Genomic DNA, 25,036 nt, shown 5'->3' on the forward strand with positions numbered 1-25,036 from the left:
CGGGGGCCACTTGATTTTTCCAGCCGGCGCGGACCGGAGGTCGAGGGGCGCGGGGACAAAAGTTTGTCCGGGGTGCAAAACTGTTATCGATAAGGCAGTTTGAGCAAAAAGTTTTTTGATTGACGGCGGAAAAGAGAAGGCTGTTCAAACCAGTGGGGTGGAAGTTGAATTGAAGTTGTTTTGGTCTTTCAGACCACCACCCAGGCAAAATGAGGTATGTCTTTATTGCTGAAGGGCTCTATATCGGATGCTCTTTCTTGCAGAGGTAGAATGCTTGGAGTTCGTCCTCTGCGAGCGCGAGCATCTGTCATATAGCGACTCAAGCTCTACCATGAACTACAGCTAACAAAATGCTTCAGAATCGAAACTTGTTACTTTTGCAGTCGCCCTGCTTATCCCAGCAAGGGTATCACCTTTGTGCGAAACGATGCCAGAGTCTTTCGCTTCTGTCGCAGCAAATGCCACAAGAACGTACGTCTACAAGTCTCAACTTACCAAAGACCTCGCCGCTGATACAGTTTCACAGTTCAAGATGAAGCGTAACCCTCGCAAGCTGAAGTGGACAAAGGCTTTCCGCAAGGCCGCCGGCAAGGAGATGACTGTCGACTCAACACTGCAGTTCGCCGCCCGCCGCAACGTTCCCGTTCGCTACGACCGAGACCTCATGGCCAAGACCCTCAAGGCCATGGAGCGTGTGTCCGAGATCCGCCAACGCCGTGAGCGCGTCTTCTACAAGAAGCGCATGGCTGGTAAGCGTGAGCGTGAGCTCGCCCTCGCCCGCAAGCTGGTCGCTGAGAACGAGCATCTCCTGCCCCGCATGCGCGGCAGCGAGAAGAAGCGCCTGCGCGACTTAGGCATGACCGAGGAGGAGATCGAGGAGATGGAGCCTGACCGCGAGAAGACCAAGGCCTTTGGTGGCGAGAAGAAGAGGGTCGCCATTGCGCTTGAGGTTGACGACGATGAGGATGAGGATGAGGATGAAGAGGGCGACAGCGGCATGTTCGACGATGAGGACGATGAGGACGAGGACGGTGATGAGGATGATGAGATGGATGATATCGATATGGATGCCGATTGAGTGGGAAAAGTCATGGGGGAAAGAATCTGAAAGAGAAAAGGTTTACATGGCAGAGACAGCGAGAGGTCTACGAGACAGGGCGTTATGGGTGTTTTTGATTCGAAGGCATACCACGGCGTTGGGATACTATAGAAAAGCCATTTTTCTTCGACATGAGTTACACACCGACACCAATTTATTTGCGATGTGACTTTGGCGGGAATGATTGATGTTCCAGTATCCCAAGCCCAAAAAGCCCAAGTTGTTCTTTATCGTTGTCGCTCTACACACTGTTGACCAAACACTGTTGGCTCCGAAGCTTTTCAGATGGGAATAGAATGATTGGATGGTTATTTTATCAAGACCAACAGTTGAGGAGAAAACAGCTGTTAAGCCGTAAACATGCGGGGAACTAGTTTAGGAAGACAATGAAGATCAAAATGAGATCTCATGACCCATGCCAAATGAGGTGATTGGAATAAAGTGCCGTCTGATAGGACGACGTAAGCAGAACTCTGAGCGTCGCAGTTGCAAGGAGAAGCCTAGCAGAGGCCCTAGACAGACTCTCATGGCGGGCTGAAAGGCCGTGTTTTACTTTGCTGGGTTAGTAGCCTGCTTTGCCGGCTGACGATCTCTTATCGAGCCGCTGCATGTCTTAGGCAAAAGGCTTTAATTCGTAACTGGGAGGTGTCCGACCGACTCAAGGGTCCAATTCTTTCTGCCCTTTGTGTCTTCCTTGGTTTTATCTCTACATCTTTTCTCTTCTTTGATTTTTGCGTTTGCGAGTAGTGTTTTGTATTCTTGATTTGCTTGAAGCGAGTAATCTTGATCGATCTGACCGTGCTCTGGCTGGTTTGTTACTATGAGTGAAAAGGCGACCGTAGAGGCAACGCCTCTCCTACGAGGACGACTTCAGCAACGACCACGAAAGTCACATTATTCCACCATATTAGGCCTTTTGGCTGCTGTTTGTCTTATCACATTCTTCCACCGCCGACCTTATCCTTACCCAGTGAACATCGAAGATCCAGCAGAAAAGCCATGGACTTGGAGCGATGTAAGCACACATACACCATGGATAAGAAATTCAAAAGATAGACTAACAAAGATACTAGGTCAAGCCAAGCCGAAAACTCCATTGGGAACCGTGCTACGAAAAATTTGAGTGTGCAAGACTTGACGTTAGCAATTCACCACACCTATCCTGCTGGTGTGTATATGCTGACTTGGACATAGGTCCCAATGGACTGGCTTGCACCCTCGGATGATAAGAGAGTTGTCCTTGGTGTTATCAAGCTACCGGCCAAGACAAATAGCAACCCTGTTTCTCCGCTCTTTGTGAACCCTGGAGTATGATCTCTCTGTGCCTGAAGCTTCAGGAGCTGACTTATGGACGTAGGGACCTGGCGGATCGGGAGTTAACTTTGTAAGAAAAGAGGGACATATCCTGCAAGCAGCTGTTGGTGACAACCATGTAAGTTGAAAAGTCGGACACTCTGACCAAGCTGTATGCTCACAATTCCAGGACGTTATCAGCTTCGACCCCCGTGGAGGTGAGTTAACCCAGTCCTTATCAAGCACCACTGCATCATCTAACACTTCATAGTCGGCGTCTCTACACCTCGAGTTGAATGCTGGGGCTCTTCTCAAAAGAGGAAGCTATGGAGTCTTCAAGACACACCCGTTGCCGACGAACACCCAGGTCTTATCTACGATGCCTATGCCCGAGCATCTGCCTACTCCGGAACTTGCGAGCAGGCCATGGAGGAAACTGGTCTTATGCAGTTCCTCGGTAGTGCATCCATTGCTCGCGACATGTTGGAGATTCTTGACAAGACAGGCCATGAGAAGCTACGGTACTGGGGATTCAGTTATGGCACTATTCTTGGTGGCGTTTTTGCTGGACTATACCCTGAGCGTGTCGAGAGACTGGTCAGCGACGGTAAGTTTACATGTACATACCATTGTAGTTCTGACTGACTTGGTCCAGGAAATGTCGACTATCACGACTGGTTCAACTTGGATCACGGTAACTTTGTCTCTGACACAGACACGATCTTCGACGGCTTCGATAAAGCCTGCCATAAATCCGGACCCCTGAAATGTGCTTTTTATGCAGACTCACCAAAAGCCATTGAGGAACGTCGGAGCAATCTCCTCGCCAGTCTCAAAAAGTCGCCCGTTCTCGTTCCAGCTTGGACTCATGATTCCGGCCCCGAACTACCTCTCCTCATCACCTATTCCCATCTACAACGCCTTATCCAAACATCGATTTATTCTCCGCTGAAAAAGTTCCCTCAACTTGCTCGCGTGTTCGCTTCTTTAGAAAAGGGTGACGGAATCCCCTACTATGAGATGATTATGGAGGGTAAAAACAAGAGCCTCAACGGAGATATGTGCGAGCTGGGAGAAACTCCTGCAACTATGCCCCTTGAGACCCCTATGGAGCTCGACGCTTTCCCTGCTATTATGTGTCTGGACTCCAAGCCTGTGACAGAAACACCGCAGGAGATTGCAGACTATTTCGACAGAATCACACACAAGAGTCGTTGGGCGGGAGCAGTCAACTCCAATTTCCGTGTGTCCTGTGTGGGAAGAAAGACAAGACCAAAGTGGAAGTTCACAGATGGTGAATCACCCCCAATACCCATGATATGAGATATGAGACTAACTTCGAGAAGCCGATTTCAGGGGTGATACTGCCCATCCGATTCTGTACATTGGCAATATGGCAGATAATGTGACGCCTCTGCAGAGTGCGTTTAACAACTCTGCCAAGTTCCCCAGCTCAGTTGTTCTCAAGCAGAACTCCTACGGTGTAAGCCTCCTCCTATTCCTGTGCCACTCTGTCTAACTTGAGCCAAAGCATTGTTCGTTGGCGGCGCCCTCAGCATGCTCCCTTACCTATATACGAGAATACTTCCAGAAGGGCACATTGCCCCCTGCTGGTGCCGAGTGTGATTCCGATTATGATCTTTTCGAGATGCCGGGGTTGGGAGAAGAGGTGGCTGGTTTGGATGAGCTCAGCTCGATTGCTTTCAAGCTGTCAAGAGAGGTTGAGCTTCCCAAGGCCTTCTGAGAAGGCAAAGGTTTCCTTGTCCCCAGACTTACGAACCTCGGGAAGGTTTAGTGAGACGAGATGAAGCATTAGTCTAATCGAGCGGAGAGCTGCAGACATGACTACAGCGTTATAAAGACACAAGATATGAAAAAATGAATTAACTAGCAAAATGAATCAATATGGCCCCAAGCATTCTAATCCAATTTCCCGGGCCGTCCCACTGCCATTAGCAAGCCTCATTGTTCGTTATGCTTAACATGATGTCCGTGATGAGCCTTTTCAGGCATCTTTAGACCCTGATCAACCTCCTCCTTCACCTTCTTGGCTAATTGCTCACCCCTTAATCTTTCTTCTTCTCTCATCCTTTCCTCCTCTTCAAACGAAATAGCATGCTTCCAGTTTCCAGCTCCACCTCTGCCACCAAGTCCTCCCCTCGCAACGTGATTCTTCTTGAGACTTGCATTCACAGCAGCCGCTGTCTTCTGAGCCATCTCGTCTTGCTCTTTAGCATCTGGTAGTTCCTCTGGATTGACGTAGTTGCCGAAGCCACCACGGCCAGCTCGTGATGGGCCGTTGACGGATGGCTGGACTTCTTCCGTGGCTAGGTTCTGTGCTTCAAGATCGGCCTGAGAGTGTGAGATACTGAGTAGATGATTGATCAAGGTCAGCTTACGTTGGCGGCATCTTCAGGTTTGCTTGATACAAAATTCCCGGCACCGCCTCGGCCGACTTTGCGATATACGTCCTGATCAGGCATGTTGTGATGTTGGTTATATGGTGTGAGGCCTAGATACGCGTGTTGATTGCACGTCAACTATGTCGTCGCAGTAACAACAGATTTGACTTTTACCCTCCAAAAGAAAATGAAAAGTACAGAAAAAATATTTCCCTCACTCTTTAAGTCTCACAAATTATTAAAATACAGTCGTCACTACGCCACTGGCCAGCGTGGGGGGTGGTGGACTTGTAAGGCAGTGTCTGGCCTGGTCGTCTGTTACAAGAAGTGTCACACATCGCTCGCTATCTTGACTCTGTTTTCCGTGTGTCAACGCATTTGGACATGGGAAAGGCTCCAGCGCCCGCCGGAAATCGAAACTAACGTTGTTTTAATTAATCTGGGGTACATGAGCTAGGCTGTAGATCTTGCGGCGCGGCTATGTTCCGTGTGCTGTGTGTGACTTTGCCTTCAATGCAGGCAGCAAACAAGAAAGAAATAATTATCATTTGTTTTTAGGATATGGTTATCTTTGCTGACATTAGATGTCTCTGAAAAAGCTTCTGATTTCGTTGCTGTGGCTCATGGCCGAGTTGATGTCATGATCGGCGTCTCTTCAGGAACACGGCAGATACCAGGTATGAAGGCTTCTGCCACAGAAGATGAAGTTTCGCTGTTGCCGACTAAGAATTCAAGATGACCAAAGAGCAAAATTCTCTACAGGTCAGTCACTGAAGCGCAGAAGCTTCTTACAATACCCTCACGACTTCACAAGACAAAAAGGTGCTCTTGCAATTCGAAACTAGGACTCCGATATCGGCAATGACTGTTCTTCACCAATTTATGACTACACTTGCGAAACTACAGGCCATAGATCTTATTTGTTGACGAAACTTGCGGTGAATTGCAAATGATAACCTCTTTGAGCTCATATCTTGAGATTAGCACGCCATGACTTACTTGGATTTGCATTTCAGGGCAATACGCGGCCTTCGTTCATAGAATCCAGCCAAGCCTCATCAATAACCTAACTTGCAGCCCACAATAGTCAAGCCACAGAGCTTAACTAGAAAGAAGAAGGCGGAAAAAAGGTTATCACGTTTCTGGAATAAGGATCAAGGAACCAAGGAATTCGGGTACCCGTCGTAGGGCTCATCGTAGGGCTCGTCGCCGAGGCAGGGTCCCCTCCCAACATTCCTTCGTCCCATGTTCTAAACCTGAGTCCGATAAGCATTGCTGATCTACGGGAGCTGGCAGACTAGACCATGGCATTGGGAACGTCTGTAGCAGTTGATGGCTGATCGCAGTGATGGGAATCCTTGCCATGTCTTCGTGTTGGGTCGGATGTGAGGGAGATTCCAAAGCACAATGAAATGATACCACGTGGACGGAGCTTCCATGTCATGCAGGAACAGCTCAGGAACATAATAAGAGGTCGACGACACCCAACACGCTTACGTTGCTCTTGATTCTTGAAACATGTCAAGTAGCATCGTCTACTAGGCATCCTTCAAACACTCTTTTGTCGGTGTTCCAGCAGACTGAGGCATGAATTTCCCCATTCTTATCAAGACGGATACTGAGAGGAATATCCACATTCTCATTAGAATCCCTGCGGTGATGCAAGTGTAAAGCACACACCACCCCTGTGTGTATTGTCGACGCTATATGTGCCAGTCCCGCTCAACCATATCCATATCAGCGGCCGCGTCGTGTTAGAGGGGTAACAGTAGGTAAATCCAGTGAAGGCGGGGAAAGCCTCGGCGACAGTACAGGACAGCAAATAGGTTCTCACGGAGACGGAGCTTCGGGCTTCACTGCCGCTCTGAACCGATAGCAATAGGCGGCATCATAATCTAAGTGCCGGTGGTACGAGTTAAGCCGCGGTACTGTATGTGCTGTAGTCCGTGACCGCCGTACCGTACGGCACCAAGTACGCAGAGTTCCCTTACATATGAGTGGATTCAAAGGTCCGAATAGGTTTATATCCTGGGTCGTCTACGTCGTTGTCGTTGCAGCTCATACCTATTATACCATCCATGAATAACCCGGTACCATCCACTTGACTTGCACCACGCTCATTGTTGCCCTGCAGACCAAGGGTCGTGACCGAACATTCCATTTGCATCGAACCCTTTTGGATTAGTGTTAGGTCTTCTGCCCCCGGGGAAGAGGTTATTGTTGGGTTGGTGAACTGGACTGAACTGCGTGTTTCTGGCGTATCACAAACCCACCCGGCCCCAGCTGTCATGAAGCCGGCTAAGCCTCTTGAGTAGAACCATACTCTAATAGGGAAAAGCCTATGAACCGGGCAGCGGGTCTTGGGAGAGCCGGTCTTTGTGTGGTGCTGGTGCTTGTGCCTTATCAAGCACCCCGGATCGCCATAGTGCAGGCGGCTGGCCAGTGATTTGCATTGCAGAACAGACATCCAGGACAGGAGGGAGCACTGGTCTCTGGCCATTGTTGCGCTACAATGCACTCAGATGCAATGCACTGTACTGTACAGCAGGCATTCTCGACGCCCTCGTGCCAATGTCTCAGAGTTGGCCAATGACCGGCATACTCGCACGGCAGTGAGGGAGTTTTTCTGTTCAATCCTTTGCTAGCCAAGCCAGGATCGAAGATCGAGATTGGTAAACTGTGGAGGAATGTTTGCTGAGTCTGATTGGCTTTGTCAAGGTAAGCTCAGAAGCTCCCAATGCGTCCCAGAATTCCACTCTGAGGCTCTGATGGAGTCTAGGGAGTCTTTGCTTTGAGGAGTCCATCTTTTTTTTCCCACACCAGTTTGAGCATGTGTTTTTTTATGCATTGTGTTTGTTGTTCGCATTCATGTCAGAGTTACATCATATGTCAGAAAAAAATCTAAAAGTCAATGAGCAATCGCCATGAGGAGAGAAAGACAAGAATCCAGGGCATGATGACCTTCGACAAGGGTTCCATGACCAGGGGAGACCATTTGATGGCGTCATTGTATCACAAACTTGAAATAGGGAAAATAGTTGAAATCTTGCTACCAATTCTCAAAGCTACTTCGGCATTGTTTGTGTAAGAAAGACACTGTACAAAGTCACCGAGGAATAATGTGACCATTCCAACCGATGCTCTAGATCATTAGCTCCATGTGTCAAAGCCCAATCGTTGCAAAAAAAATTGGCATTGGAGGGCATAGCTTCATTGGCAATTTTTTTCCGACGTGAGCTGGGATTCAAATTGATCGTCAAAGCCCTATCTCAAGAGAGTAGTGGTCTCGGAGGATAGTCAGGAACGTGTTGTAAATCTTGAGTCCTAAAAATGGACTTTGTGCCTTGGTTTGCTTTTGATCGAGTCAACATTCCATTCGTGTCTTGCAAAATTAATCAAGAAAGGAGAGATCTCGATAGGCTAGACTAAGAAACCCGGCAGTCCAACATTTGAGGTTACACCTTCAACAACTATCATCAGTACTGTGCGTACTAGATGTGTACATATGTATGTGCACAACAGGAATAGGTAGACATGTCAAGGTTTCTTCCCCACGATGCGATGCCTCCTCTTGATGGTCCTTGTGACCAGCAATCGGTAGGCTTGTCAGGTGAGACCGGTCAATCATCCAGGACAGGTTTAGAACATAGACGGGATGATCTTAGCCATTTGAGGGGCAACGAACAAAGTGTACAGTACATATCTCTGCAATCCTGGCTGAATATCACGAACCTATCGAGCTGCGAATGTGAAATGCAACTGCGGCTAGAGAGAGCTCTAGGATTCGACGATACGTGCAGCTAATTGCCGCAAAGCATTGGCCATTGGGACACTTCAACCGCTTCTCCTCTGAGGTATCATCATCCATCGCTCTCGGGCTGTTTGTTACGTTGGCATATACACACCCGCATCCATTTTGCCTCTGTTCCCTTATTATTACGTGAGAATCTGGTTGATCTGGCTTCTTTCTTCAAGAGGTCAACACCAATCGAAAAGAGGCACAGTGCATTGCGTGTCGTCAAAGAGACCATACCTCATGCAACTGAGCAATAAGCCGAATGACTTCTTTTCCCCTGCTGAGCACGGTTCCCTTTTCAGCTCTCCTCTCTAGGGGAGGAAAGAAAACAAGGGACCTTGATCCTAAATGACAAAAAGACTTAGGGTGATATAGCCTAAGCTTAGGATGGCTTTTGCTAAGTTTATTTTGACAGCCCACAGTAAGGTTCGCAGTTTTCTTGCCTCCCGAGGCCTCTCTAATAATTAATTAGTGATGCCTGGAGCCTCCGCGCTGCGCCTTAGTTGCGCTCTAGAGGCTAAAGATTGCGGTGGCAGCTAAATTCAGGGCATCTCCTTTTACTGCTCCCATAGAGTTCAGACTCTAGATGACAGCGCCACAGTGTAGTGGGCGTAGCTGACGAGACGCCCATGAAAAGGATATGCAGCTAAACCTTCTGGGCGCTTTGTTATAGACACGCCCCATGTCCATTTCGGGGAAATACAATCCAGTGACTGATGATGAACATGGAGACGATATCTCGTACTCGACATGCGAGAATGTTCTCTGCGAGGTTTTAATCTAGAGTAATAGTAATACGTTCCTACGCATTCAATGAAACAACTTGTAAGGTTGCGTGGACTTTGTGGTTCCAGCAACTAGCTGCAGACAACAACAACAACAATAAAAAAAAAAGTTGGAAAAGAAGGGGTCTTAAACTTTTTTTCTTGGATCGCCCTGGAATCAGCCATTGCCGAATAAGAACTCCTGTCCAACTAGCTTTTGCCCGACAACAAGAGACACAAAAACCATGTCCGGGCCGGGTTATAAAACATCAGCCCAGTCCAGCGATCAGTTGACCGAAGAAACAGCGTTATCTGATCAGATCAGGGCTCCTCACCTTGGCTTGAGTTGGGACGTTAACTAAACCAAAAAGAAGTAGGGTCAAGGGTTAGGTCAAGGGTTTAGGTCTGAAGCGACGGGGATCTTCACCACGTGTAAGTGGCACGCAGTACGGATGCTGATAGAGGACTCTCATTGTCAGGTCAGGACGTAAATGCAATGAGTCGATTTGGTACAGTCTCCTATTGGCATTCGAAATGATTTTTACAAGTCATTCATAAATGACTGGTTGTGAATGCTCGATTTACCGCTGGACTTTAATCTCTCGTACCTGGATTAGGCTGATGTGAGCCGCTCGCGTTTAAACTTCACGTAATATCCAGTCCATTCAGGTACCCAATTCTAACTGCACAATTAAACTCAAAACATAAAAACTTCATGCGGTCCATGGGGGAGGATTATTACAGCATGTGCGCGTGAAAGGTCACTGAAACAGGTTTTCCAAACCTCCACACGACAGGGCTCGAAACAAACCCATCGCTCCTTGGTCTGACGTGTTATTAGACGCGTCTCAAGCTGGTACAGCTAGCGAGAGACACGAGAGCCTCGTTACGCTCTCTCGTCCTTGAATTGAAGGGCTAGGTACTGTCTCCCTTATCTGCTCAATTCAAGCCCTCTTCCAGAAACGGAACCGAAGCTTTCATTGTATCGTGGGGGACCTCAAGCCACAAGAAGACGGAAGAGTTTATTCCATGAGGGCAGTAAAAGTTTCGATGCAGGGTATATCGATCGCTAGAAGTAAGATTCTCGGTTAAGACTCTCGGCTCGCTTCTAAAATATCCGATGCAAGATGAGTCGGTCACTGGGTCGAGGTGAAGAAAAACTAAACAATTATCGAATCAAATCGAGGACCGAGAAGGACACCTGGACCTTAGAAGCAGAATCTGAGACACGTTCGCTATCACCGCACAGAAACGTACTGTACTGTCATTTCCAGGTATGCTATCGACATGCATCGAACTATTGTTTTCAATGGTTGAAGTGGCTCGCGCATCGAGACATATCGAGCAGCCCTCTTCTGCGCGACCTTCGGTTTTGTGAAGACCAAGACCATAAATCAGGGTAAAAAGTATTCTAGGCAAAAAGGTCACTAGTATTGAATCTCCCCAATACAATCCTATGATGTTCTAAATATTTTGTCGCATAAGTACCTATTGGGATTGAAGTCTCAAGTGGTCTGCCATCGCCTCCAAGCCAGGCTTGGCTTGGCTGGCTTCAGCGAAGTTGAAGAGAGAGTGAGCGCGCACCTTTGCAGTACAGTATGGAGACACACCGTGTACCGTGTGAGTGTACAGCCCCTCTTTCGATCCCCCAGGCTTCAACACCACCCCACTCCATGTCCATCTCCAAATCAGTCCTCCCTCGTTCATTTCATCAACACCCTCTCCGCCCAGTGCGAGCTTTCATTGCCCATCTCGATTAAGCCTGGAGCGGACGTCGGATGGCCTCGCCAAGCTAAGGCCACGGGGCCACTGTCCACTCTACCCGTCTCGGAAGTTGGGGAAATGGAGAGCGAGCAGCCAGAGCAGGCAGCAAGTTCTAGTGCTGTGGGTGAGTGAGTGAACTGTACAAAATCGTGTACTGTACTATGGACGCGTCGGGTGACGAATCAGCCCAGAATCGTCCATGGCAGAGGCGATTTGACTCCTGATGATTCCCAACAAGAAAAACGGACGATGAGAACCCGAACGCGACCCGGCACCTCTCCCTTGCTATCGCACTTGGTTGACATGTCCCGCTGAACTCGTCTTCCATCTAGACCGGCAACGTTTGTCCAGGCCAGACGGGACCTGATGAGTTGAGATACAGCTGCTCCAGGGAAACGGTTAGTTTCATCCCCTGGCTACAACGTTGTGCAGCGGACAAGAGGATCCTAGCACGTCTGCACTTCTTTTTATGATGGTGCACAAAGAGAACCATCACCCATCTCATACCTTATCGAGAAAAGCCTATCCAAGGATCCAATCATGGGCACAGCGCAAAGCACAGCGCCTCATGCACCACAAGGAGGGGAATGAGGGGACGTACCTCGGATTTCCGCCCATAGGTAAGGTAGTCTTATCCCGTCTCCCTCGCCTGTCGCTGTTTCTCGCTGGTAGATGGTACCTGAAAGTCAACAATGAAGTTTATACATTTGCAGCTTCCTCTTCTCTTCACAAAAGGAGCCAGGCACTATCGTGTCGTATCTCCTGCTTACATATCTATCTATTAAGGTCGACAACAAGGGGAAGATGGCTCAGCCCCTGTTTGCCGTCCGATTGCGACGTTCTCTCTGGCCAGTTCCTTAATAGGGCGCATCGTACGCCCACTGTTTACAAAGGACACGCCCCCCACGAGCCAGGTCAGGCGCTCTTCCACTCCTCTTCCTTGCTGCAACTCAGTTCGGGCAACAGAGCCAACCAATTGGCTCGTCTTACACTCTCCACCTGTCGCCATTGAATGGATGGATGCCCCTGGGCCTGCGGGAGAAGGCGTTGGAACCGGTGGCCGCTCCAGGCTTGTTTGGCTACTTGGTTCATTCAGGTAGAGCCATAGAGGGAGGCCCCTCTCATACTTCCAAGGCCAAGGTCATGTTCAGTGATTCCTCAATGGGTACTAGCGAGGTGATAAAATCACACAGCCATCTATTCAGAGCCAAGATACACTCCCCCGCACCTTCTGCCACACACCTTGGCTGGTCTCCCAAAATATTATTTCTCGTTTGTCTCTGGGACTCTACTTCTCCTTCTTCAACACTTGACACTTGACAACCTCACTTTACAAACTTCAAGCCCCAAGAGTAACTAACAACAACAATCCAAACACATAGTTCGAGATCGACACGACTGAAGTCGGTCGAATCCTGAACATCCATCCCAAGTCGCCGGCAATGGCCTCATCCAAAGTACGCTGCCCTCAATCCTCGGAGGGAAACCGACCCGAGCCCTACCTTATACCCCGATCTTGCCCTGTCATGATCTCTCCGTGCACGACCTGCCAGATGGCAGAACAACCTTCCAAGGCCCAGATTTGCTGATCTCCTTCATCCATTTCAGGAAATGCAGCAGTCCTCGAGGCCATTGACTCAGAATCGTTCTCCGATGTCGTCCACATCGTCGGCCCTGCCCGGCCGTCAATCCCACGCCCGGACGAGCTCGCACTCGCTGCTAACAGGTGCTCTGAACGCCAACCACCGAGTGACTCGACGCAAGTCTGTCACCAACCCGAATACCAATGTGACCGCGATCGCCGCCGCTCTTCGGGAAAGTGAGCGTTCTTCCGCCTTGCCCATCGGCAGCGGTGGACGCCGGATGTCCAAGAGCGCTGCTGCCCGGGCTGCACTCGTCGGTAGCCTTCCCTCTCCCCCCGCTAGTCTCCCGAACCACAAGTCGATACCCGAAACAAAGCAAGAACTCAATGGTAGCGCCATTGAGGACGATGTGAATGAGGGCTCGGCTGACGAGGGAACTACCAAGTTCCAGAAGGCTCGTCAACGCCGTGCCAGTGATGGCCAGACTCTCAAAGAGAGCAAGAAGAGCAACAGGGTTGAGGTTCGCTGTGACAAGTGCGGTAAAGGCTACAAGCATAGCAGTTGCTTGACTAAGCACTTGTTGGTCCCCCTCCTCCCAATGACTTGCCCCAGCACAACAGCTCTTATCTTGAGATGAGAGCTGTTTTTGGCGTGTAACGTTTCATATCCATGATCCGTGTCACTGACTGTGTCTAGGTGGGAACATACACCTGAGTGGGCTTTGACCTCAAAGCTGCTCATTTCCAAGCATCAGCAGGTTCAACTGCTTGAGGCTGCTTCTGTCCTGGTAACCATGAACGGCGTTGAAAACAACGCTGACACTCCCCCCGAGTCTACCAAGGACTTCCAGAGTGAAGCTGGTTCATCCTCGCCTGCTGCGTCTGGATACTCCGATCCCGCTGAGCGACAAAGCTCTGCCGACACCACCCCACCTCCTTTTGCCGAAGCTGTCAATGTTGACGGCACCTCGTACCGAAACAAGCGCTTCAGCAGCAATGGTGGATACGCGACAAGCTTCCAGTCCGCTTCGGCTGCTTCCTTCGGAGCAGGAAGTGTGCCGTACGGTTCAGGATTTGGCCATTACCGCCAGCCAAGCCATGAACACCGCCCAGGATCTTCCGGGCGAAACGCTACAGGCGAGGACGATCGGGACCTGGCTGCTGCAGTTGAGCTTCTGAGCTGCAGTTTTGGTAGCAACAACGGATCCCGACCTGCCATGGTTCCTGCTGATGCCCCTCCCGTTCCTCCGCTGCCAGCTCAATACCTGGATCAGGCAGCGTCTCTGTCTGCAAGCTTCATCAATAGCTTTCCAAGTCGACAGCCTGAGAGCTTCACTCGTGGTGAGATGAGACGCCCTAGCGACGACGTCAGGATGGAGGGTAGCGGTGATTCGGTCATGGATGACGACGACTTCGAGATGCGTTCGCGCGGTCGTAGTGAAGATGATGACGATGGTGTTTTTGGTCGCATGGAGGAATGAAAGATTTTGTATGCATCACTAATGGGTTAACGATTGGGACGGAGTATATCTCTTGGGTCGGGCATGTTGGCTCTGGAGTTGGATTATATATGGGATGACGTCGATGGACATACACGTTATTCCTTCTTATTTATATGTACACATACCTATACAGCGTGTTGGTTGAGGTGGACCAAGCTCCGCCACGGATCTTTAGCACCGATGAGTTGGAAAGGCCCTTCTTTGCTTCGCCCAGGTTATTTGGGGTTATGAGGAGCTAGATGAGAATGCATTGCCACGAGGTTAAAGTGAGGATTCGGATAGGCGTCGAGTTGGCACCCAAATAAATACCTATCTATCAAATGGATGTCAGACATTGAGAATCACTTTGTCGTGTTCTAAAATTGAATCACCATGAGATGTGAATAGGAATGAAGAAGCATCAATTGAGGAGAATGAGATGCGTGATGAGACATCACGCAGTCCAAAGTCACAACGGAGCAGAAGAAGATTGCAGGCTCTTATGTTAGAGGACTGTTGGGGGAAGGGGGATAGCAAGATGGGAGAAAGGGATGGGCTTTCTTCTCTTGACACACTTGATTGTAGCGCGAATGATGGATCTTCAATTGAAAAAAGAAGAAGAAGAAGAAGAAGAAGAAGAAGAAGAAGAAGAAGAAGAAGAAGAAGAAGAAGAAGAAGAGAAGAAGATGCTCATTATCTTGAGGAAGAAAATTCATCTCAGTCGGCTGGTGAAGATACCCCAGGGGACAAGAAAACTTCTGCCAACAAGCGAGGGTACCAAAATTAATTGGTCACAAAGCATGCTATAATATGCCAGGTTTGCACAGATTCCTTTTTCCATCTAGAATGAAGGTCTAAGTTTTTGTCTCCTAGGCGACTAACCCAATGTCATCTTAGTTCTGAGGGTGGAGAAAATGAAGTCAGTTACCCTTGACGACGACGGCAACGACGTCAACGTCACATCTACTGAATCACCCCCACTCTGTCGCTCCAGCTGTCACTATTCCCTGACGCACAAGAAATACCTACCTACCTACTTCGGATACATAAACATCACCAACTCTCAGCGCCCTGCTGTCTCTCCATCGCAACGAACCCATACCTAGTTTATATTTGTCCTAGACAAGTGGCGTGTCTCAACTTACAAACCATGACTTCTCGACGAAGCGCCGTGGCTGGCGATGATGGCACAGCCTTGACGACAATCCCATCATCGCCAAAGGAGGTTCAACACCCTCCGCGCACCTTTCGCGACGTGGTCCCCCGCCAGGCGCAGTTTCCTATCGCTGTTGCGACAAGCTTTGCGATGGCTTCGCTTGGATACAGCTTGCTGGGCGAGCTTACCAACGGCGAGCTTGCTGCTCTGAGCCGAAGCCAGGATACTTGGGCAGAGGTTTCGCTTCTTGCCGGATGGAGAGTGTGAGTCAGATAAGCTTGGGAATTAGAAGAAATGCTAATGGCGTCGCTAGGATTGAGTTGACGCTGGGATGGTATGGCAAGCTGGACAGCCTCGATGTTGCGATGCTGAATCTTCTCGCCCATGGCCCTCACGTCAGTTGACTCCACCCGTCGCAAAATATGGACCAGCAAGAAACTGACCGATGAACAGTACTACCTCCTCTCAACCTTCTATGAGCTCAACTGGACTATCTCGGCTTCGGCTCTTGCCATTGACGTTCTTTCAATCGCTGTGCCTTTCTTCCTCCTTCGCCCGCTCTCTACTATCCATACACCTTCAGCTGCCGCAGCTGCAGGTCTGCCCAACCGCGAGCTTCTCGATCTTCCCCTCCAGACGTACACGGCCGCTCTATCAACGGGCATCTACACCGTTGTCCTCGTCCTGTCGCTACGATTCATTCTGCCTCGCATTCTGGTTGTCAACTACTCAGGAGTGCCGACATTGGAGCCCGCCTATAATGCTTCGTATGCTGCCATTCTCCCCGTGACGACCCTGTTCGGCATCGCCGCTAGCACTTTTATCTTTGCGCCTTTCGCCACGACAGCACGTGCCAAGGAGGACGACAAGCTTAACGAGTTTGATCCCGTGGCTGCATCTCTCGGGGAGACCGTTTGGTGGAATGTGTGGGGTTACACTGTCAAGACCAAGGTGGTTATTCGTCGAACAATTGTCGTTGCCCTTGTCACTGCAGTGAACACGTTCCTCGCCTCGTCCAAGACCTTGTATCGTGTCGATGCCTCTGGAGCTGCCGTGTATGCGGGCGTCTGGGCATTTGCTGCCATCTGCAGCGGTATTGGTCTGGGCTTCGTGGGCGGAGATTAAATGACCGAGACGTCATATTCTAGAAGGCTATATCAGCCTTACAAAGACGAACTTGGTGGGGAGCAAGGAAAGGGTGTCGAGAATATACTTGATTTGAGATGGAGGGATTAATACCCCGGTTTCATTTATCGATCGGAGTCAGAAGGATTCAGGGCGTGGTTACTTGATAATGTTAAATTCGTTGTCAAGTCAAGTGACCATGGGTTTTGATATTTATAGTGCCTTTTTTCTATGTAATTTTACCCGGGTTTTTATTGATTTGCTATCGTATGAATACCATTTTTAGGAGTTCTTCTCTAAAGCCGTCGATTCATATCTTACGAAGGGATATTTAGGCAGATGTGAAACACTGAATTCATCGCAGCTGGGACTGTCGAGATATCGCACAGGTGCCTTGACTGCTTATTAGGCAACGACGGGGCATCCTGGGCAACGGCTTGGCGTCTTCTAGAAGGAAACAGGGTGGTGTGCGCCTCTAAACGGGGATATTCTAGCATCAGCGAATTAACAACAAGAGGAGGTCAGTCATAGGGCTGAGGCGCAGATCCAACTGGGGACAAGTCGATGTAGACTAACGGGACTAAGAGACTGTACAGCCTCGGGCGATTCTTAACGAGAACAAGGGTTTCAACGTTAAAAATGCCTGCAGCGGGATACGATACAGTACATGTACACTAGACTACGCCCGAGAATCAAGGCAGCAGAATCGGATGCAGACTGATCGACAATTCGGTATACTCAAGGGGATATGTCTCCCCAGGCAAACACCAGTAAACTGAGTCCTAAGCTTACAGGCCCAGCTGAGCCGGCTCCCCAATTTCTGGGTCTTTTATGACGCATTGGGCATGTGAATGCAAGAAATGAAGTTAGTCAGTCATGGTTCATTGTCGAGATTGTGAAATGGTGGTGTTCGTGGGACAGAATGAGGCGTTGGTCCTGGTCTCGGTCCTGGATATAGGACGACTTGATACACCCCTGTTGTTAGACACTTCTACTAGGCTGGGGACTCCACAAAGAGTGCCTTGAGTGTCTCTTCCAGACTCATGAGCTTGAACAATACGACAATCATGTCAACCTAGAGAGAAATAACATGAGAGTAGTGTTATCTTGGGATGAATCAATCAATCACGGCAAAAGTTGAAATGCCGATCAAGAGTCTGATACCTGGTCACCCGGTCTGGTTAGGTAGGTTCAAGATGAATCACAAACTACTACTAGTCCTCCCATCCCTTCTCTAGACCTGCATATCTCCATTGGCTAGCCCGATAAGCCTCTACTCTATTGCTCCAACCTGCATAAGGCGTCACGCCTTTTTGTTGCAGTGCCCGGCATCTCGGTATCCATCTACGGGTCCCGTGCCTGGCTTGAGTAATAAGGGTCTCATATCGTCCTGCAAGATATGCCTTATGGCTGGGGCTAACATAGCAAGGGGTTGTTTGTATGGACGTGAGTCTCTTGAGGCTCCAGTCTGCCTATGTGTAGTTTCAACCTCTCTGCGCAAACGGGTTGAAAACATGAAGTATAAGAAGAACGTCCTTGTTCCTAAGGACAGTATTTCACAATTCCATCTTCACTCAAATCTTTGCACAACAATCTGCAATCACTATCACTATCACTATAACAACAATTGCAATCTTCTGCGAGAACACCTGAAACAAAGAAACGGATCCGAAGGTCTTGAATATGGCTAGCTACTACAACACTACCTCCTCCTACGCTAGGCCCCCGGCTTTCAAGAGATCTCGAAGCATCAAGAGCGACCATGAGATCGATCTCAACGGACCAATTGAGGTTGTTGGATCCGTCAAGTCTGGAAGCAGCATCAGCCTGAACGGCGATGTAATTGTTCGAGAGAAGGTTGACGCCTATGGAAGCCTTGGTCTGAACGGAAGCATCAGATGCGAGTGAGTTTGATTCTTCTCCTGAGTGTGATACGAGACTGACAAAGAAACAGTGGCAAGGTCAAGGCCTATGGAAACATCTTGGTGAACGGATACACCGTTGCCAACGACAAGATCAAGGGCTGTGGAAAGCTCCGAGTCGTGGGAACACTCGAGGCCACAGACTTGGAGATTTATGGAAACGTGAGCATCACAGGACTATTGTAGGTATACTTGCAGCTATGGCCATGGCTTAGCTAACATGAGAAAGGAAATGCCGACGCCTTATTGTCTACGGAACTCTGACACTGATCGGAAGCGACTCAAACTACTATGTCACAGAGTCTGAGCAAGTGGCCGGAGCTGTCATGATGAGGGAGACTGAGCCAGACTGGGACTGGTAACTGGGTGTTGTGATGTGATGAAATTGTGAATGGGGAGTCATTTGCATCTTCAGGAGGCTATGACTGGGACTATTTGTGCTATCAGATTGGGAATTGTGTCTCGGACTTACTTTTGGGAATGTATTTCGGTCGTTTTGCTTGGCGTTTGATACCTAGATCATCATAGATTCATGTCTATCTTAGAGGAGGAAGTCTTTCACAAGGACAAGACTGTAACAGAAGATATTTTTTAGATTGGAATATACAGTTACAAGGGAACATAAAGCGCCACTAAGTCCGAGACTGCTAAAGAAATGCCTTTGGATTTCTCATGAACATGACCAGTAACCCCCTGCTCAATGACCTCTGAGTTTTGTAATTCCAGTGTTGGAGTCCACTCAGCTTGGAAACTTTCAATCCACAAGGTATGATGTCCCATAAAAACAAAGACATCTTTGAAAATCTCGGTAATCGGTACAAGTGTTGCCGAGTTTCAAGGTGACTCCCAAGTTTCCACGGCCAAGGCATACTGCGCTAGAGGTTCCATGATCTATCATGACTCCTTCGGCAAGGCGTTCCGCTAGATCACGGGGACGCCTTGGGCTCCGACTAGACACTGGAGGTACACAGAATATTTTTTGATCGCATATGCGCAAATTCCAAATCGCAAAAGCGCAGAATTATTTCGGCAACTGGAAGTTTCAAGTTGCAGTGTAGCCTGGCATACAGGCAGCTACCTACCTACAAGGTTCTGGAGCTCGAACTACACCTAAAGAGTGATGAGTCAGCTTCGCGGGGTGTTCATGTGGGGCTAGATCCTTTTGGGGCAAGCGCACCAAGGCCACTATTGACGTCGCCAACGAGCTCCCGTCGCGTTAGCTCTCGACGCGCAATAACCCACATCGACAAATGGCTTCACCAGATTATCCATCACTATAACGTCCTGGTTTGCGCTTCTCGCACGATTTCTCTTGTGTTTTTTTTACCTTTGGGCGCGTCAAACCCAGACTGCGATGATGGCTGAAGGAACAGATCTCGATGGCGACACAAACATGGAGACCATCTCTCCAACGACTCGGACTTTACCTCTAAAAGCGCCTTCGCTTGAGCGCATCGACAGTCTCGCATCTATGGAATCGCGCGTGGATCCTGATGCCCAGACAACTGTGACAGACTTCCTCGATTTCACCGATTATCTACCTTCCGACATTGTGCGATCCCTTACCCTTATCGGCCAACTCGACCAAACCTATGCGAATGCTTCCCACAAAGTTCACGATTTGACAGCAATATGGGGCCGATTACCAACACTTCCCCAAGAGGAGCGCCCGGCGCCGGTTCAACTGAGGGCAGATATCTCTGAACAGCTGGAGCAAGCCATCAACTCTCGCACCTTCGCCCATGCTGAAGCTATCAGAATGTCCGAGAACATAAATCGGCACTACGCCAAAGCCAAAGTTTTACTCTCCAAACTACGGAAGATGAGAGACAACTATCCAACAGAAGAACCCAAGAGTCCTGTTCAATCAAAATCGCCACAATTAGCAAGGAGTAAGGCGCCGAATAAAGCGGCTGGTGATGGCCAGAAGCCTCGGCGTCCACAAGTTTCTAGGATTATTGTACCCGGCGAGATACAGGCGCCGTACGATCTTGATTATGACTCTTACACCGATGAAAGCGAAGTAAGCTCAGATGAAGACTCTGATACGCCCGCGCCAAATCGAAGAACGCCTGCTCCCGGTGCACGAATCAAGGTCATTACTACTAAACCACCCAAGACACCAAACCGGCTTGCTCGTCCAGTCACATATGCTACGCCAGCTCTGAGCCAAGCGGCTGCCGCTAACAACGCCGCTCTACTTCAGCCTCCGCCTGAAGATGCCGTTGTGGGCAGTCCTGATGCCCCATGGCTACAGCTCACTCAATATGAATTGGCCAAGTTGCGGAAACGTATGAAGAAGAATGCAACATGGACTCCCAGCGAGACCATGATCGCTCGCGAGCTCAAAGCTCTAGGACGTGGTCCTGATGCGTATCATGAGGCCAAAAAAAAGGCCGAAGATGAAGGAGAGTCCTTCGAACCCACAGTTCCCAAGCCGGTTGTAGACTCCGAATCTGGGGAGAAACAACTTCCGGCCGGTGCCATGAGTGTTGAGGTACTCGAGGCTGAAGAGGTCCCGACCATCAACAGGGGCATGAAACTAAACGAGGCCAAGAAATTAAAGAGGGATAATCTTGCAAAGATGGCAGCAGAGGAAGCGGAGGAATCTGCAAGGAAGATGAACGAGGCTGCAAAGGTGTTTCTCGGAAACGGCAACAATAACAACAGCAACAACAATGGAAACCAAGCAACTCCAAAAACGCCAACATCTGAGACCCCCAAAGAGGCTCCAAAGCCCGCAAAAACCCGAGCTGCATCGCGGTCGACCAAGCGAAAAAGGGAGCCGGAGCCAGGGGAACCCAACAACAGCAACGAGAGTGCTGAAAAGACGGAAAGCCAATCCCTACGGCCTCAGGCCAAGCGAGCCAAAACCGAGACGCCAGTCCCGCCGCCTCCTCAGCTTACTTTGAATAAGGGCCCGAGTCCTGAGCAGGCATCATCTGCGCCTACAGCGCCCGGCGGTCTGGCTGCGGCGCAACACACACAAACCCCCGTTCCCATACCTATCCCTGGCAGGACCACAAGAGGGTCGGTAAAGTCTCCAACACCAACTCCAACTACAACATCTGCTACTGGACCTTCCAAACCCCCTCAACAGACTCCAGTTCCTCTACCATTGACAGAAACAAGAAAGTCTGTGACTCCTGTGCTACCTCCAGTGAGAGAGAATAGTAAAAGAGAGACCCGAGGTGAGGCAGCAAAGCGAACACAGCAGGCACAACAGCAAGCAGAATTACCGCCGCCTCAAGTAATCCCGCCAATTCCGGAGATATCTGAAGAGGAACCTCTCAAAACTGAGCAGAACTCATCCCCGGCACCTCAGCTCCAACATGTACAAATTGCTCTTGCTCCCCCAACATCCCCCCCTCCCCCTCCCCCACCGTCACTCTCGCAACTTGCTCACGAAGTAGCAAGCAAGACAGCAAACAAACAAGTTCCTTCTCGAGCGCCTACTCCTGGATTGACTGCTGGCTCCGAAGGTCTTGCTATACGCCGGCCCAGCTCTCGAGGTAAAGCTGCGAGTCAAGAGCCGCAGCCTTCGTTAGCTGCGGATCGACCACGACGAGCGAGCACCGCTCGCAACACACCTGCTCCTGAGCCTCGTCCACTGAAGCGAACCAAACGGCCTGCTCCTGGAATTGTTAGCACCACCAAAAGCGGCGGTAACAGCGCTGTGGGTAAACGAAAGGCGCCACCGAAGAAGAAGGCTCGCGCGAAGAAGGATAAGGGGTCTGTCGAAGTCGAGCTGGAAGATGTTGACGATGATGGGAACCCGATTGACCCAGACGAGCCGAGGTATTGTCTCTGTAACAGAGTCAGCTTTGGCACAATGATTGCTTGCGAAAATGCCGACTACGTAAGCGACTCTACCGCCTCAAATACCTACCCTTCTTCCTCAACGGCACGCAAGAAGCAAACAGACATAAAACTGACAAACCAGCAGTGTAAGCAGGAATGGTTTCACCTCGAATGTGTCGGCCTCGAAGAGGTACCTGCCCGAACGACTAAGTGGTACTGTCCTGAGTGCCGAATTAAGCTCAACATTGGTGAGAAGGGCGAGGTCAGCGCCCGTGGTGTCAAGAAGTAGGCAGTCGTGATGGTAACGGGGATCCTGGGGTCCATTAGAATCAGTGGGGATGGCGTACGATGGAAGACGGATTTCAATGTTTTTGGGCTCCTTTTGAGCTCTCGGAGATAATACCCTAGTGTTCATTTAGAATCATGCTTGAATGTAGCCGTCGACAACAGACATGCGCAAGGGACGGGTTTCTCGACAACGCTGTTTATCCAGGTTCCATATGGCTCAATACCAATCAGTTTCTTCAACAAAAGCGTAATTGGTTTAGTGGTAAAATTCTCCGTTGCCATTCGAACAGAGTCGGGGAGCCCTGGGTTCGATTCCCAGATTACGCATTGCAATATGTTTTTTTGCTCCTGTGAGCTCTTCAATCTCTTTTGGTCGATATCGCGATTTCGGATCTTGGTGTTTTGGTTGATGGTGGCATGGGGAAAATTTTGAGTTCAGAGAGTGCCTGCCTTAAAACTATATCTTTACGTTAGAGACTATTTTTCTTGGCAGGGAGTAGTTCTTTCTTAAAAATCTACAGGCTGTTAATCTGTAGGTAATTCCCCAATTGGGGAGGTTTAAAAGAAGAAGGAAGGAGCTCAATGACACGTTCTGGCAAACTACTCCATTCTCCATTGAGGCTACAGTTACATGTAATATGTGACGATTAGTTACGCCAAAGGACCACCTTTTAAGTTAATTCCAATCAAGGCCTAACAGTAATAATGGTTGTATACAGTCAATTCGCCTGGTATTGCGACAAGCAATTAAACTGATATATTCCCTTTCTCGGACCGTTGTAGGGTAGTTATGAATATCACTAGAGATGGATAAATACTGACTTAGGCATCGGTGGAACGAGACAAGCCGGTCTTTTAAAATGACAATGGCACAGAGATATGTCTATGGATAATTGTGAGTAATTGTTTATCACTCTAACAGATACATACTGCCATAAAGATCATCCTAAACACATGCCCAAGCAGCATAAGTTATTGAATATAGAAGAGATATTAGCTTGTAGTTTTATCTGAATACTAAGGGCTAGGAACATGAGGAATAAGCAACAGATAAAAATTGTTCACAACAACTACCCAGTCTTGAGATTGCACTGTGACTTGAATTAGATCCGCTATGAAATAAATCTATATCTAATAAGATACAAACTCTAGAGGTCTATTTTTAATCGTATGGTGGCGCTGTCATGACAATCATATATCCGGACTTGCTGGCGTAGCATACATGATATCTCAGCCTCATACTCCTCACTGTACCTTGGGTGGTCGAAAAATCTCCGAAGAAGGATAGAAAGAACAACCTCATTTCTTTCCAGAAAGAATTAGAGAGGAGCTTGAACGGCAACTTTCCGAAACAAAGTTTGCTACTAAGTCATGACGATCCACTCTAATGGAGAACAATTGCATCATGCTCTCCATATATGTCCCCAAGTTAAGAAATCACGAAGAGCTGATTTCCCGTCCTTGATCATCACTCGAAGAATTTTCTTCAACTCTTCCTTCAAATATTCAGAAACAGAAATCACAATACATACTCACCATGGCTCAGAACGCCCCCGAGAACTACGTACCACTCTATGCTACCCAGGACGAATGGCAGGACAAAGAGCTTCAACAATTTGCGATTGACTTCTATCGTATCTCGGACAATCCTGAGGAGAATCAGCGTTGGGTAGACTCTTTCACGGAAGACGCAAGCGTGCAGATTGGCGCTGACAAGGCGCGTGGCTCAAAAGGTATTTCGATGCTTTCATCATCACCTTCATTCTGTTGGGGACAGTGAGCTGATAAGGACAACAGATCTGATCGAATTCCGAAGTCGGATGTGGAAGCACATCAAAGAGCGCAAACACACGGTTCTCAAAGTCTTCCCTGGGCGATTCTCAGACTCAAACGAGTGCATGATTCTGGGAGATGTCAGCGTTACCACGACAGATGGGCGGCTCAAAGAGGCTGCTTGGTCGGCACATGCGGTCGTCAGGAAGGTTGATGGAAAGTGGAAGTTCAGCCAATATCGCGTCTGGCTGCAGACTGATGGACATCTGCTGTGAAAGTCATGTTCTACAAAGATGACGGAACCAACCAAAAAAAGCAAGCAAAAATGAAATTGTGCATAGCCCTTTAGTTATTCAATGTCAAGCAGGTCGCTCACAGAGCAACTGTAAACACTTCCTTCACCCAACCGGATACGTCATCATAGGCTCGTGGGAGATGTTGACTTTTGCGGAGTAGAATTGACAAATGCCGAAGAATACCGTTGTCGAATGGTAAAGCTGGGATCAACACACGCCGATTGACGGGAACTCTGGCAGGGAGAGCCAAGGATAGAAATACTAAAGACACACCCAAGAGGCCATTCAGGTGCCAATCTAATACTCACTGTAGCAGCGCAGCGTTTCCTGAGCTAAGCCAAGGTTCACCGTCCCTTGCTTTGAGTGCTAAATCTGGGATATCAGCATGTTGCCCCCCCTGGTGATTAGAGAGGCACGGCCATGCTTATGGCGTAAATGGCATAGCTCACCTGACCCATGATCACGGCGTAGAATCATGTGGCTTAGCTGGGTCG

The 25,036-nt window shown here is 49.1% G+C and overlaps 8 protein-coding genes and 1 non-coding gene across 9 annotated transcripts; 8 read left to right on the forward strand and 1 right to left on the reverse strand.

Annotated features, from left to right (window-relative positions):
- Positions 1–209: 209 nt before the first annotated feature.
- Positions 210–1,078, forward strand: FMAN_04815 (uncharacterized protein; the record flags this gene model as incomplete). The annotated part of the gene is made up of 3 exons (XM_041828434.1): positions 210–214; positions 360–471; positions 527–1,078. 3 exons carry the CDS (start codon positions 210–212, stop codon positions 1,076–1,078), a joined length of 669 nt encoding a protein of 222 aa, XP_041679297.1.
- Positions 1,079–1,919: 841 nt separating this feature from the next.
- On the forward strand, positions 1,920–4,136 carry FMAN_04814 (uncharacterized protein; the record flags this gene model as incomplete). The annotated part of the gene is made up of 9 exons (XM_041828435.1): positions 1,920–2,114; positions 2,173–2,238; positions 2,294–2,407; positions 2,457–2,531; positions 2,583–2,610; positions 2,664–2,999; positions 3,048–3,686; positions 3,739–3,875; positions 3,924–4,136. 9 exons carry the CDS (start codon positions 1,920–1,922, stop codon positions 4,134–4,136), a joined length of 1,803 nt encoding a protein of 600 aa, XP_041679298.1.
- A 218-nt stretch (positions 4,137–4,354) lies between these two features.
- FMAN_04813 (uncharacterized protein) lies at positions 4,355–4,875 on the reverse strand (the record flags this gene model as incomplete). The annotated part of the gene is made up of 2 exons (XM_041828436.1): positions 4,355–4,744; positions 4,792–4,875. The coding sequence occupies 2 exons, from the start codon at positions 4,873–4,875 to the stop codon at positions 4,355–4,357; spliced, it is 474 nt and encodes a 157-aa protein (XP_041679299.1).
- A 7,896-nt stretch (positions 4,876–12,771) lies between these two features.
- Positions 12,772–14,181, forward strand: FMAN_04812 (uncharacterized protein; the record flags this gene model as incomplete). The annotated part of the gene is made up of 2 exons (XM_041828437.1): positions 12,772–13,280; positions 13,398–14,181. The coding sequence occupies 2 exons, from the start codon at positions 12,772–12,774 to the stop codon at positions 14,179–14,181; spliced, it is 1,293 nt and encodes a 430-aa protein (XP_041679300.1).
- Positions 14,182–15,331: 1,150 nt separating this feature from the next.
- Positions 15,332–16,462, forward strand: FMAN_04811 (uncharacterized protein; the record flags this gene model as incomplete). Its single annotated transcript, XM_041828438.1, has 3 exons — positions 15,332–15,600; positions 15,651–15,732; positions 15,791–16,462. 3 exons carry the CDS (start codon positions 15,332–15,334, stop codon positions 16,460–16,462), a joined length of 1,023 nt encoding a protein of 340 aa, XP_041679301.1.
- Positions 16,463–18,145: 1,683 nt separating this feature from the next.
- Positions 18,146–18,746, forward strand: FMAN_04810 (uncharacterized protein; the record flags this gene model as incomplete). Its single annotated transcript, XM_041828439.1, has 3 exons — positions 18,146–18,366; positions 18,417–18,566; positions 18,614–18,746. The coding sequence occupies 3 exons, from the start codon at positions 18,146–18,148 to the stop codon at positions 18,744–18,746; spliced, it is 504 nt and encodes a 167-aa protein (XP_041679302.1).
- A 992-nt stretch (positions 18,747–19,738) lies between these two features.
- Positions 19,739–22,474, forward strand: FMAN_04809 (uncharacterized protein; the record flags this gene model as incomplete). Its single annotated transcript, XM_041828440.1, has 2 exons — positions 19,739–22,243; positions 22,331–22,474. 2 exons carry the CDS (start codon positions 19,739–19,741, stop codon positions 22,472–22,474), a joined length of 2,649 nt encoding a protein of 882 aa, XP_041679303.1.
- A 244-nt stretch (positions 22,475–22,718) lies between these two features.
- Positions 22,719–22,800, forward strand: tRNA. Its single transcript is given in 2 exon segments — positions 22,719–22,754; positions 22,766–22,800. It is a non-coding gene; the product is annotated as a tRNA-Gly (tRNA).
- Positions 22,801–24,010: 1,210 nt separating this feature from the next.
- On the forward strand, positions 24,011–24,521 carry FMAN_04808 (uncharacterized protein; the record flags this gene model as incomplete). Its single annotated transcript, XM_041828441.1, has 2 exons — positions 24,011–24,206; positions 24,271–24,521. 2 exons carry the CDS (start codon positions 24,011–24,013, stop codon positions 24,519–24,521), a joined length of 447 nt encoding a protein of 148 aa, XP_041679304.1.
- Positions 24,522–25,036: the final 515 nt, after the last annotated feature.

This window comes from Fusarium mangiferae, assembly GCF_900044065.1.
Source record: "Fusarium mangiferae strain MRC7560 genome assembly, contig: FMAN_scaffold003, whole genome shotgun sequence".
Taxonomy (NCBI): domain Eukaryota; kingdom Fungi; phylum Ascomycota; class Sordariomycetes; order Hypocreales; family Nectriaceae; genus Fusarium; species Fusarium mangiferae.